The 14132-nt window shown below is 39.2% G+C and overlaps 1 protein-coding gene across 2 annotated transcripts; it reads left to right on the top strand.

The window, feature by feature from the left end:
• The first annotated feature begins 2514 nt into the window (after positions 1 to 2514).
• On the top strand, positions 2515 to 13421 carry yy1b (YY1 transcription factor b). Of its 2 annotated transcripts, none has more exons than XM_022194430.2 (5): positions 2515 to 3291; positions 5629 to 5791; positions 7546 to 7606; positions 10950 to 11108; positions 12321 to 13421. In XM_022194430.2, exons 1-5 carry the CDS (start codon positions 2745 to 2747, stop codon positions 12501 to 12503), a joined length of 1113 nt encoding a protein of 370 aa, XP_022050122.1. In that variant the 5' UTR covers positions 2515 to 2744; the 3' UTR covers positions 12504 to 13421. The 2 variants fall into 2 exon arrangements, with proteins under 2 accessions (XP_022050122.1, XP_022050123.1); XM_022194431.2 differs by having other exon boundaries at positions 2522 to 3291; positions 5641 to 5791.
• The last annotated feature ends 711 nt before the right edge of the window (positions 13422 to 14132 follow it).

Here is a 14132-nt window from a genome sequence, read left to right on the forward strand (position 1 = left end):
CCTATGCAGCTGTTACTGACACAGTTTTCGATATATACATCAACAGTCTGTGTAGCTATATTTAGAATCAGGTGTGATCATCATGTCGACAAACTCAAACATAACTGCATGCAGAGGAAACAGAATATATTAGTCTCCATGCTGCATGCCTAAACTAATGGATACAGAGCAAAAATGCTATTTTTAGCTTTTGTTTTTGCAGCTTTGCAAAAAAAAAAAACAACTTAAAATTGCTGCAGATTAACAACCTGCTCTTTGAGCTCTACAAATGTTGTGTATGTCAGTTGAATAGAGGGCAATATCACTGTGACTATTATCGCTCGTCAGCAGGTTCCACTTGTGCTAGACAATGAATAAAACTGGACAAACTAGCATAAAAAACGTCAATCGATCAATATTCTTTTAAACTCAATAATAAAAACAACAAAAGATGCTTCCAGTTTTGTCTATTGGTCATTTTTATTTAATAAATTAAGGATCTAATCTGGCATTTGCTGAATCATAGGCAACATGATAAACTGATTGAGATCTTTTAGAGAAAAATTGGAAATGCTCTACTCTGAATTAATGTAGTAGAAAGCCGCCTAAAATCTGCCAAACAAGAAAAGATGAACAGTGAAGAACACTAGCGCAGTGGTGTCAAACAGCAGATTCCTTCCCATTTTCATCAAGGATCCTGATGTAATCCTCCTCTCTCATGATTCCTTGGACCTTGACGAGGTTTCCTTTGCCATCCCCATAGCATTATGCTTCCACCACCGTGCTTGACTGTGCACAGTGTTCTTCAGCTTGTATGCTTCTTCTTTTTGTCCTCCAGACATATTCAGCGTCCATATGGCCAAATAACTCCAACTTTGTCTCATCAGACCACAGGTTGGTTGAACAAAAGCTGGGATCTTGCTTCAGATGACCTCTAGCAAAGATCAGGTGAGCCTCCCCATGTTTTTTCCTGAGCAATGGGGTCTTCGAAGGCCTACGTCGATGGAGACCTCCTTTGTGCAAGACTCACATGATGGTGGACCGTTACAACTTCGTCCCTGCCTGGTCAAACGTTTCAATTAGAGCCTTGGTTGTGATCTGTGGGTTGTTGTTGACCTCTCGGCAGATTCGTCTGGCAAGTTTTGAGGACGCCTTACGCTTCCTGCCATGCTCGCTGAGGTATTTAACAGTGTTGAACCTCTTGTGCTTATTAATTATGCTCTGGATGGTTGACACAGGGACATCATGCTGCTCTGAAATTGCCTTGTAACCCTTTCCTTCACTGTGGGTACACACAAGACATTGATGTAGATCCTCACTGAGCTCCTTCTTCTTGGCCATGATGACCAGAAATTGAGAATGACCAGAACACTTTTCCTCTAATTATCATTTTCTGAATAGATGCATTTTTTTTTAGCATTTAACATTTAGTCAATGAAAAAGGTATTTATGCCATTGAAACATTTTGAAATAGCTATAGGACAAAGATGAACACATTTGGGACTTTTTGTGGAGATATTGTCAGGGGTATGAATAATTCTGAAACATGTGCAACAATTGCTTTTGGCCATATCTTTTATTATGCAAATGACATTTAGCCAACTCATATGTGGATTTTTGCAGAGCAACACATAGACAAAGGATACAGAGGAAGTACCCACATAATAGCTTTTACAAATGAAGAATCAAAAAAATTTTGTTTTCAAGGACAACTGTAATTATATGTAAAAATTAGTGCAGAATTTTTAAAATTGAATTTAATCATCTGGAACAACCGTCATTAAGGCCTGAGGGCAGCAGGCAATGTTGATTTTGCTTTTGATAGATTTAATCTTTTGCCTATTTAATTATAAATTTTAGTCTATCTGTCATTTAACACCTCACTTTTCTAGTATTATCTCATTTTATTCTTTTAAATGCGAGGGTTAGTAAGGAATGTTGACTTTATTATCTTATTTGTTTGTGTTTAATTATATATTTATTTAAACAATTGTACTTTCCTATTATTGCCTTATTTTACTTTGCTGAATATTTGATTGATTCATCCTCTGGTGTTTCCTCAGTACATTTATTTATGATAGACAGATAGATACTTTATTAATCCCTAGGGAAGATAGTGATTCGTATGTTCTTGTTTTAGTGAGTCATGTATTTACAACATAATCACACGTTATAAATGGGCTCGAGGGTGTTGTTTTTATTATTATTACTGTTATCATTATTATTATTATCTCTAAAGGCTTTTTTTATTACATTGTGTTTTCCTTTGCATCATAATCACGTTATAATGAGCTGGAGGGTGTATTATTATTAATTATTATTATTATCTCTAAAGACCTTTGTATTAAATTTCAACCATACATTGATGCAGAATTGGGCAAAAATTTATGTGCAAAAATTCAACAAATTGAAGGAAATTAAGTGCTTGATGACATGCAGACTATCCCACCTAATTTGTCACCTCCAGTTTTCAAAATAAACCCCCCTGGTATGAGTCTGCTGTCCACAAACCCTGGGAACCCCCCAGGAACCCCCATAACCACAGCAGCCCCTGTTATCGCTGGATTCAGCCAAATCTCGCGATGTTTTGCTGTGACTGAGCATAGTGGCGACGAGAAGTGGCGTGGGCCGGAGTGAAGAGTTGTTGTCGAAGAAGAGGGAGCGGAGAGAGGCAGTAGCCGAGCCGGGGGCGTGTGACTGTTCGTGGGGTCCACAGAGGAGCACAACACGGCGTGAATGAGAGAGGCAAGCTGGCGGATTTCAACATGGCATCCGGAGATACGCTGTACATTGAGACAGACGGCTCGGAGATGCCGGCCGAAATCGTGGAGCTCCACGAGATAGAGGTGGAGACGATACCGGTGGAGACCATCGAGACCACGGTGGTCGGCGGGGACGACGACGACGACGACGACGACGGGCAGCCCATGATAGCGCTGCAGCCGCTGGTCACGGACGACCCCAGCTCCATCCACCACCACCAGGAGGTGATCCTGGTGCAGACCCGGGAGGAGGTGGTCGGAGGGGACGACTCGGACCTGCACACGGACGGCGGCGGCGGGTTCGAGGACCAGATCCTCATCCCGGTGCCGGCTCCGGGGGTGGAGGATGAGTACATCGAGCAGACTCTGGTGACTGTGGCCGGGAAGAGCTCGGTGGGTCGGGTGAAACGGGGAGGCGGCACCGGTGGAAAGAAAGCGGGCAAAAAGAGCTATTTAAGCGGCGCGGAGGCTGGAGGAAGAAAATGGGAACAGAAGCAAGTGCAGATAAAGACACTGGAGGGGGAGTTTTCTGTTACAATGTGGGCATCGGGTGAGTACCGTCGGCCCGGCTCCGCTGTTTGCATGAGGCCTCGTTACCAGGGCGTTGTCCTGCTGCACCAGACTAGTTCCTGGAGTGTGTCGGTTGCACGGCCGGGAAAAGCGACACATAATGCGAGTTTTCGATTTGAAACCCCGCCGCTGGTTGTCGAAATGTTTTTGTTTTGAAGGGAGGCCATGTTTTAGGTGTTACTGGGCGCCGCCATATTCCCCGAGACTAGTAAGTATGGCGGCGGCCCCGAAAAAATGGCGATAGTCGCGGCCAGGCAGAGATGGCGGCGGTGCTCCACGGGGAGAGAGAGACAGCCGGGTTTGTGGTCGTTGCAGGCCTCAAAATTGTGGCGCACTTGCCTCTTGACGGCGGCTTTTACACCACTGAATGGTTATGTAAAGTATGTGTTGGTTAAATTGCCGTCAAACTGTGATTTTTGGTGATATTTTAAGCGGGGAATGATTTAGCCATTAGCTGCTAGTGCTAGTTAGCAGCAGCTCAGCGCCTCATCACGTTAACTAGCCGTCAGACAGGACAGTGATTAATATTAACCAGCTAGTAATTCATCATTACTATATGTAGGTCTCCTCGGGCATTAAAAGCCCATGTTTTGTGTCACCGATATTCCACAGCGACCTAAACCAGCCGGTTGACCCTGTTAGCTTAGTTGGAACCTGTTCATTAGTATTGGTGAGCGGACAGCAGCAGTCTATTTTTAGTGCTCTCTGCTGGTTGGTACAGAGAAGGAAGGAGGCATTTTGAACACCTTAATTAAAAGACAGGGAGATGTAGCAGGAAACAAATCGCGATAAAATGCTTCATTTCAACAGATATAGGCAATTATTGACCTATTATGGATACAGAGCAGGAGAAAAATAATTCAGTTTGACTTTAGCACATTTATTTGTTTATTATTGAAATCTTTGACAAAACAATAAAAGTCACGTACATAAGTAAATTTACACTCAGAAATTTAAAAAAAAATCCGGAGAAAGAAATTATCTTTATACACATTAAATTAAGAAGGATGCTCTTTGCTGTGGTTTTAAATCCTAGTAGTTTACCTGGACCAGGTATCATCGGACAGATACATTATTTAGTGATATTCTAGAGTTGACAACAAACTGAACCTTTACTTTAAGTTTTGTGCTTTAGTGTAGGTTTGCATCTGATGCATTTAAATGATAATATCCGGCAGTTTTCTCATTGGTAATATATGACAAGTCTGTTGCCAGTAAATATCACTATGTATATTGTATATTAAAAAAGAACAGGCGATAAACCAAAGTGCTTCCCACTAGTTAATAGGCAATTCAGTTTTATCTAATACGTTTAAATATAAGGAGAAAGATCCTGTAATATTATTTACTATATAAATTTACCTGACCAATTAAAGTATTGAGGTTAAGCCCTAGCGATAGATAATTACCTGACTCAATTATCAAGATTAAGACTCTATTGTATTTGGTAGTCCACCAAATTATCTAACTAATTAGAAAGTTATGGTTCTGGGCATCAACCAACATGTTTTTTTTTGTGTTTTTTTTTTACCAATACAAATTAAGAGTAATTTAGGAGTGAGATGAGCAATATGTGGAACAAATCTATATTTTAAAATTAAGAAAGATCCCAACTTCAACAGAAAACTTAGTTGAACTTTTAAAAATACATTGTTCAATGCTGATAGGCTTCATCTTGTGATGTACTGTATGTGTATTTTAGAGGTTTGCTTTCCACAAGTCAGACAGAAGTTATGGAGGCAAAATTAGCAGGTGCATGAACACATTGTGAGGGATAACCTCCTTTTTTTGACAGTTTGGTCTATATTTGTGCAGTACGTCTGTCACTGAAATAGGCAATGCTCTTTTAAGATGCATTTTACATTGAATTAGTTGCCTGCCATGTCTCTCTTTTAGTTGTTATCTTTATCGGTTGTAGACCTGCATAAGTTTTCTTACTTTTATATTCAGAAAAGCTATTTGCAATACATGTTTAATTTCCAAATTCAGAGTACCTTGAAATGAAAAGAAACCCAGCAGCTGTCGGTTAACAACATCAGTTAAGTTTAACTACAAATTACAGACGAAAAACTGTAGCAATGGGAGCAGTAGGGAGTGAATTTGTACAAGTAAACACCTCGCTGTAAGTATGCGCAAAAAGTAAATTAGATTTTTGTATGCATATGATTCCAAAGTGATAATGCAGCAGTGATGAGCTTCCTGATGTGATCAGAGCATCGATGCAGCAGCAGCAGCAGCAGATGTTTCAGCCTCCTGAGGCTTGTATCCAGGGTGACACCAATATGTTATCGGTTCAGTCTCTGTAATGTGTTTCTAGATGACAATAAAGACATTGACCATGAGTCGGTGGTGGAGGAGCAGATCGTCGGGGAGAACTCCCCTCCGGATTACTCTGAATACATGACAGGGAAGAAGCTGCCCCCTGGTGGCATCCCGGGAATCGACCTCTCTGACCCCAAACAGCTGGCCGAGTTTGCCAGGTGAGTTTGTGTCAGGATCTCTGCTTCACTTCCTCCCTGCAGTAAACACAGCTGTTTACACCGTCAACACAATTCCAATGAACATAATGTAAAACGATGCCGCTGCTGATCATCACATATTCTGAGTGCGAAAGGCCAAAAACATGCAGGTGTTGTTTTGGAAGTACTTCTGTGCATTTTGGAGTATTTTGCTTCATTTTTGTTTGTGTTTTTAAAGATTCAAAGGTGATTTTTCCTCATACTCGAACAGTACTTGCACTGAAATGCATGGTGGGATACTCTTAAACTTGTAATAACTAGTGTGCATTGAATAATTACTAAAAATTATTGAAATGATGGCTGAATTCAGAATTGGATAAAACAATTCAAATAATGTCGTCATAAATTTCAAGAATCTGAAATATGATGTAGGAATGGGCTTTTGGAAGTGAGTACAGAAAAGTAACCATCATTGGTGCATTTTGCTGCTCTTTCTCACCATTTGATAAACAAAAACAGTTTTTTATGATTCAGGATATGAAACCCCAATAATCCTGTGTGAGGGACATCATTGATATTAAAAACATAATTGCCTATAAAAACTTTTATCACATAGTTTAAAAGGTAATTATGAGTACAGTTTGTGTTCTTCCATATAGGGATTTATGCTGAGGTGTAATTAGAATGTGTTTGTGGTTATTATCAGAGAAGCCATACACTGCAGTAAAACAAAGGAAGCCCTCCCATAAACCCTTATTATAGTGTTTTTTTCTTATAAAGGATGAAAAATTAAGCACAAGAGAGTGCGTGGAAGGTTTATTGGTTTATTGGTCAAAACTAAAGTGGAACCAAAAGGAGCTGAAATGAGAAAAATGTCTTGAAAGCAGCCAAATTAAAAATTTAGTCAATTTTGATTATCTATTCAATCATTTTGCCTTTAAATATTAAGTAACTGTTTTCTTTCATGTGTTCATCCTTTATTAAAACAGGGAATAAGCTTCAATAATGAGGCCTCTTTTACAATACAGCCGAGTAAGAAAGTCTAAGATGTAGAGAAGCGGATTACAATTAAAGTACAAATGTTTAAAGGCATAATTACTAAAACAATAAAACCACTAAGAGTATTTTACAGCATTTAAAATGTTAAAACAAATGATTAAATGAAAACAAGAACAGCTGGAGGTAAAATAGGATGAAAATGGAAACCTGGATCGCCTGAAGGATAAAACTAAGTCGAGCTGTAGATGGTGCTGCGTTTTATTCCAGGTTGCAGGTGCGTAATTAATAAAACTGGGTTTAACAGAGAGATTATTGATTAATAATTGTCGAGAAAATGTCCAGTTAATTTGGTTGTTTTGCCAAATCAGGAAGCTCTTAAAAATAACAACTTGAGGAGCTGTAAGCTGTGAATTTCTTATGTTTGCAAAGAGAAGCTGTCGTGGATTAATAAGCTGTTGTTTGCGCTCTAGAAGTGCAGGTCAGACGAATGGATAGCAGCTTTATTTCACAATCTATTAAGGCCAGTGATTGTGCAAACCCTGGCTTATTATATTTAGTTTCATCATTATAGTTTCTCTTTTCCGTAATAGTTTCACAAGATCGTTTTACTGTGTTTTACTTTCCATTTGGAGGTGAAATGTCCGGTCCCAGTGTTTCTACTCTAGCAGACTGACTTTGCAAAAATCCACCTTACAGCTGGACCAGTATTTAACCAAGAAACTTGTGTTTTTGTTGGTTAGAAACTCCTAATGGTGTCCTTTGATTCTTTTTAACAGAATGAAGCCCAGGAAAGTCAAAGAGGACGATGCTCCCCGGACGATAGCTTGCCCTCATAAAGTGAGTCTGATGATCCCCCGCAGGAACTTTGTGCCATTTTGGCAAAATTGAGCTCCTAGTTCCTGACGGTTTAATAGTTTTACACATTGTTGGGTTCTGTGTAATTGAAAATCTCACTGAAAAGCAAAGACAGCACTGGAGCGTATTGATTTTTACACACGTGGACAAAATTGTTGGTACCCCTCAGTTAAAGAAGGAAAAACCCACAATTCTCACTGAAATCACTTGAAACTCACAAAAGTAACAATAAATAAAAGTTTATTGAAAATTAAATAATCAAAAACAGCCATCACTTTTGAATTGTTGATTAACATAATTATTTAAAAAAACAAACTAATGAAACAGGCCTGGACAAAAATGATGGTACCTCTATAAAAGATTGAAAACTATTTGACCAGAGTGACATGATTAACTCAGGTGTGTCATTTAATTGACATCACAGGTGTTTCCAAACTCATAATCAGTCAGTCTGCCTATTTAAAGGGAGACAAGTAGTCACCCTGCTGTTTGGTGAAAAGGTGTGTACCACACTGAACATGGACAACAGAAAGCGAAGGAGAGAATTGTCCCAGGACATCCGAAAAAAAATGATAGACAAACATCTTAAAGGTAAAGGCTATAAGACCATCTCTAAACAGCTTGAAGTTCCTGTGACAACAGTGGCTCATATTATTCAGAAGTTCAAGACCCACGGGACAGTAGCCAACCTCCCTGGACGTGGCCGCAAGAGGAAAATTGATGACAAATTGAAGAGACGGATCGTTGGAATTGTATCCAAAGAGCCCAGAGCAACCTCCAAAGAAATTAAAGGTGAACTCCAAGGCCAAGGTACATCAGTGTCAGATCGCACCATTCGTCGTTGTTTGAGCCAAAGTGGACTTCATGGGAGACGACCAAGGAGGACACCACTGCTGAAAAAAACTCATAAAAAAGCCAGACTGGAATTTGCAAAAATGCATGTTGACAAGCCACAAAGCTTCTGGGAGAATGTCCTTTGGACAGATGAGACCAAACTGGAGCTTTTTGGTAAGGCACATCAACTCTATGTTCATAGACTCAAAAACCAAGCATACGAAGAAAAGAACACTGTCCCTACGGTGAAACATGGAGGAGGCTCAGTAATGTTTTGGGGCTGCTTTGCTGCATCTGGCACAGGGTGTCTTGAAAGTGTGCAAGGTACGATGAAATCTGAAGACTATCAAGGCATTCTGGAGAGAAATGTGCTGCCTAGTGTCAGAAAGCTTGGTCTCAGTCGCAGGTCATGGGTCTTCCAACAGGACAACGATCCAAAACACACAGCCAAAAACACCCAAGAATGGCTGAGAGAAAAGCGTTGGACTATTCTAAAGTGGCCTTCTATGAGCCCAGATCTGAATCCCATTGAACATATGTGGAAGGAGCTGAAACATGCCATTTGGAGAAGACACCCATCAAACCTGAGACAACTGGAGCTGTTTGCTCATGAGGAGTGGGCCAAAATACCTGTTGACAGCTGCAGAACGCTCATTGACAAATACAGAAATCGTTTAATTGCAGTGATTGCCTCAAAAGGTTGTGCAACAAAATATTAAGTTATGGGTACCATCATTTTTGTCCAGCCCTATTTCATTAGTTTGTTTTTTTAAATAATTATGTTAATCAACAATTCAAAAGTGATGGCTGATTTTGATTATTTCATTTTCAATAAAATTTAATTTATTGTTACTTTTGTGAGTTTCAAGTGATTTCAGTGAGAATTGTGGGTTTTTCCTTCTTTAACTGAGGGGTACCAACAATTTTGTCCACGTGTGTATGTACAAACAAGAAGAGTCAGGCCTTATGTGACTGAGCTCTCTAATGTAAATGGGTTTCTTTGCGCTTTACGGCTTTTAACAGATTATTACAACTTCAAGAGAGAAGAACAGAGGCAGCTACAGCCATTTACTGAGTTTAAAGCAAGAGTATGCAGGATTGTAGAAACAGTGAGATAGATTTTGCAAGCCAAGAATTGAAAAGAATCTCACTGCTTCCATTCAAGGCCGCAGCCACTTCTGCAAAACACATGAATGCACACAACGCATTCAGAGTATGTACATCATGTCTTAGTCACTGAAAACCTCAGGCCACTGAACAAATGACAGAATCACACGAGCTCTTTCTTTATCCAGACATTTATTTTGTCTTTTCAAAGACCAAAGGGAGTTGGAAACATGACGCAGACGAGACAAAAACAACACAAACAAGACACAGACTGATACAAATGAGACACAAAACGACAGAAAGGAGACAAAACCTCCCCAAAGACACGCAAAACATGGACAAATCAGGCTCAAAACAAGAAAGCTGAGATACAAAATAAAAGAAGGCAAGTGGGGAAAATAGCAATGACCAGACCAGAACAATCCAACATGGTGGTAGTTTGAAGACTTTTTCTTACCCAAGCGGTTCATTGTGTGTTTCTGAAGACATTTGAGGCAATGGATCGGTTGTGTAGCTGCCGAGTCTGGCTTCACACAGTTAATTTAAAAGTTTTTCAGGAATTTCATGTCATGACGAGTCACCCCAGTAACAAAACAATAACCATAAGGGAAAATATTAGAAGATTGTATTCAACATTTAAAAAGTGCAAAAAAAATCAATGTAAAACTGCATCTTAAAAGAGCATTTCCTGTTTGAATGACAGAAGTGTCGCACAAATAATGACCAAACTGTCAAAAATGAACGCTGTTTAAGGAGGCTATCCCTCACATTGTGATTTAATTTACACCCCAGATTCTTCCTTGTCTGACCCATAGAAAACCTACCCAGGAATTAGTCTGATCCTTTAGACTGTGTGAGCGTTTACATCCCCATCTTCATTCTGAATCTGAACCAGATACAGCGCCCAACTTTCACAAAAATACAGAGAGGTGCATTCATTTTAAACAAATTCTGCTTGTTTTTTGTTTGAAGCCAAAAAGCTGCTTTGAGGATCCACAAATGTGGCACCTCGTCTCTTGAAACACAAAATGTTGGATCCTGTGTATGAATTCAGTCAGACAGACCAAATAAAATGATCTGACAGGCTTCTCACAGGCGTCTGATGACAGATTTCCATCTTTTTATTATTAGAGCTCTTAATTTGCTGATTGCTGTCAGGATGTAAAGAGACTTTAAACAACAGAAAATGCTCCAGGAATACGTTGCATACTCCTGCTTCAAACATTTCTCAAAGAAGCCCTAAAAACGCCGAGAATTCTGCACTTCCATTTGTATTAAAGGAAACAAAACCCTTCTGCGCAGCACTTACGCTCTGACAACCTTGATGCTGTGAAGAAGAAGCAGCTCACATGATTTGTTTGTCGTCACTTTGTTTGGTCTCCAGGGCTGCACAAAGATGTTCAGGGATAATTCAGCCATGAGGAAGCATCTCCACACCCACGGACCCCGAGTGCACGTCTGCGCAGAATGTGGCAAGGCCTTCGTGGAGAGCTCCAAGCTCAAACGCCACCAACTCGTTCACACGGGGGAGAAGCCCTTCCAGGTTGGCATCAGAACTAACCTCGTCCTCTCCCACACGCAGATTCACCGTTTTTACTTTTTTAAGCTCATAAGTTGGTTAAGGAGAATGAAATATACATAAGTTCACCCTCATGGGACTCAAATTTAACACCCACCCAGCACTAAATGTCACTTAAACTTTATCTTTGGTGTTTAAATCAAAGGAAACAAATCTCATCGGCTCGTAATGTTTTGAATCTTTGCCTGATCCCAAACTTTAAGACTATTTTTCCAAATTCTCGCTCATTATTTGAATTGACTTCATTGGTTTTGTAGGGATGTGGACTAAATGTTGTTACCATCACTATTCAGCACCAAAACTATACATTGGTTCAACTTATTTAGAATATTTATGTACAAATGTAGCGCTACTGTTCTGTTGATTTAAACTAACGTGGTTCAAACAGGACAAGTGTCATCTTAGTGCAGTTTAGCAGGATTTTCATCCACAAAATGAATTTGGTCGTATCACAATAACCAGAGCAAAGTGTAGTCACGTTCTACACAAGCATGAGGACGTGAAACAGAAAGATATTCTTAATGTTATTTGTTCACTTTTATGAAGTGAGCTGTTGTCATAATGTTTCTATACACAAAGTGACCCGCCGTTTGAAATGTGTTTCGGCTGTTGAACGTGAATGATTTTTTTTTCTGACAGTGTTTAACCCTCTCAATCTGTTTGTAAAATGTTTTTTTTTTTACAGTATTGTAACTGAGGAAATGAATCCTTCTTCGCCCAAAACCCACTAGCAGGCTTAAAAGACACGTTATCTTTAAAAAGAAATTGGCAGCATTGCATAATTTCCATTCTGTTCTCTTATGATACTTTATAGGAAATAACACCAGTTTGCGTGTCATTGTAAACATTAATCATTCTGTGTAAATACCAGCATTTTAGCCAGCATGTGCTGTTTTTTTGATTAGCACGATTTGCATGCTGTTTTGTTTTTGTCCTGCTCGATACTTTACCCAAGTAGATGAATAAATTATCTGTCTGTCTGTCTTATAGTCTATCTATCCCTAGTCTATCTATAGTATATATATCTATAGTCTATGAACATACATTCCATTCTAACAAGCTTCTCTTAGTACCTCTTGATATATCAATCAGGATGATCAGAATCACTGATCTTCTTGAAGTCTCACTGTTTGATCTGCTCTATAGACTGACTGTTCTGCTTTTATTTCTCCTCAGTGTACCTTTGAGGGCTGTGGGAAAAGGTTTTCTCTGGACTTCAACCTGCGCACACATGTGCGGATCCACACTGGAGACCGGCCCTACGTCTGCCCTTTTGACGGCTGCAATAAGAAATTCGCCCAATCAACCAACCTAAAGTCTCACATTCTCACACACGCCAAAGCCAAAAATAACCAATGAGAACCCGGAACGCCTGCATCGAGCCACAAAGACGAAAAAACAAAACAGAAAAGAGCCTTCTAGCGGCACATGTGAAACCTCTTGAAGACAGGACGAAGAGCTTGAGACTTTAATGATTTATATTAAAAAAAAAAAATCTGACAGATTAAAAGACTTTAAACACTGAAATTCAGCTGGTTTTCCTGAGCCCCCTTTCTTCTGCTGTCACATTGGATGAGGAACGCAGTGACTATTCCCCACAGCCCCAGCCACCAACAGTCCCTTTGTTTCTCCAGTGGCATTCAGCTGCCAGAAGATGGAACCCATGGACAAACATCAGAGACTTATTTTTACCAGAGTGATCACAGAAGCAGCGCTCTATTAGTATTTTTATTTGTCGCATCGCTTTTATTTCCCTCAAGTGTGCATATTGTACACTTGACTCAGACTTTCTTTAGTAAGAATTGTGATTTTTTTTCTTTTTGTTTATTCTCTCCTGCATTATGAGATCGTACCTATGATACAAAAACCTGTTTCACACGTATGAGGAGTTTAAAAAAAAAAACAGCTGTATGTTTGCATTTCCACACCTCCTTCGGTTGTATTTTTCTCTAACCACAAAATAACCTTGTATACTTGTATTGTATGGCTGTATTAAAATTAAGTAGACATAGATAGAGGTGTGATTTAAAGTGTTAACCAATTAAACTTTTAGTCATGAGTTGCTTTATTTTTTCTATGAGCTGTTGTCACACAGATGAATGAGTAAAATGCTCACAGTTGAGGTATCTGAAGCTTACATCGAACTGACTGCGAGACCATCACTTTCTTTGTTAGAATGTAATGTACAGACGTCAACCATTACCTTTGTTGGTATTTACACCCATGTATCCCAACTGCCCACAATAAAATGGGTCATTCCAACTCTGTCCAACTACACCAGAACTTTTTACTAAGTGTGTCTTTTTGAGCCACAAATGCTGATAAGTGTCCAGAAGAGCTGCAACGAATGCTTCATTAACCCTCGTGTCGTCCTCCAGGTCAAAATTGACCCGAATTTCGCTGGATTTTGGTTGATTTTTTGTGAATGTTTTTAAACAAAATGTTAGAAGTTTTACTGATAAATATGGAATTGATTTAGATTTTTTTTGGAAGATTTTTACTCATTTTTCTGGAAATATTTACAAGAATTTTCTTGCCAAATTTGGGGGACTTTTAAAAATACAACTTTTAAGGAATTATTGGAATTTTCTTCCTGAAGGTTTTGCAAATTTTCAGACATTTGGGGACTTTTTTTGCTGAATTTTTTTGGATTATTTCAAACAAGGAAACAATTTTTTTTGGTGCCTGTAAATGAGGACAATGGGAAGGTTAATAGATCTGGGCCATTTTATAAGGAAAAAAATTGTAAATTCTGTGATTCCAGCTCCTAAAAAGTGAATATTTTCCATTTTCTTTCTTTGTTTTTGACAGTAAACTGAATATATTTAGGTTATAGATGAAAGATTGACATTTTTCACCATTTTCTACTAGCCGACAGTTAGAATAATCATTAGTTGCAGCTCTAGAAAACACTGTAGTGCAGTGGAAAGTATTAACGAGTCACATTGTGTCCTTTTATTTTAATTTAAAGCAACTGAAAGTACAGCC

Source organism: Acanthochromis polyacanthus, chromosome 16, assembly GCF_021347895.1.
Source record: "Acanthochromis polyacanthus isolate Apoly-LR-REF ecotype Palm Island chromosome 16, KAUST_Apoly_ChrSc, whole genome shotgun sequence".
Taxonomy (NCBI): Eukaryota; Metazoa; Chordata; class Actinopteri; family Pomacentridae; genus Acanthochromis; species Acanthochromis polyacanthus.

Excerpts from the sequence above, each read along its gene's own strand:
- yy1b (XM_022194430.2), top strand. The coding sequence starts at position 2,745 with ATGGCATCCGGAGATACGCTGTACATTGAGACAGACGGCTCGGAGATG. Across the intron at positions 7,607-10,949 it reads CGATAGCTTGCCCTCATAAA|GGCTGCACAAAGATGTTCAG; the intron begins GTGAGTCTGATG and ends TTTGGTCTCCAG. Across the intron at positions 11,109-12,320 it reads CGGGGGAGAAGCCCTTCCAG|TGTACCTTTGAGGGCTGTGG; the intron begins GTTGGCATCAGA and ends ATTTCTCCTCAG.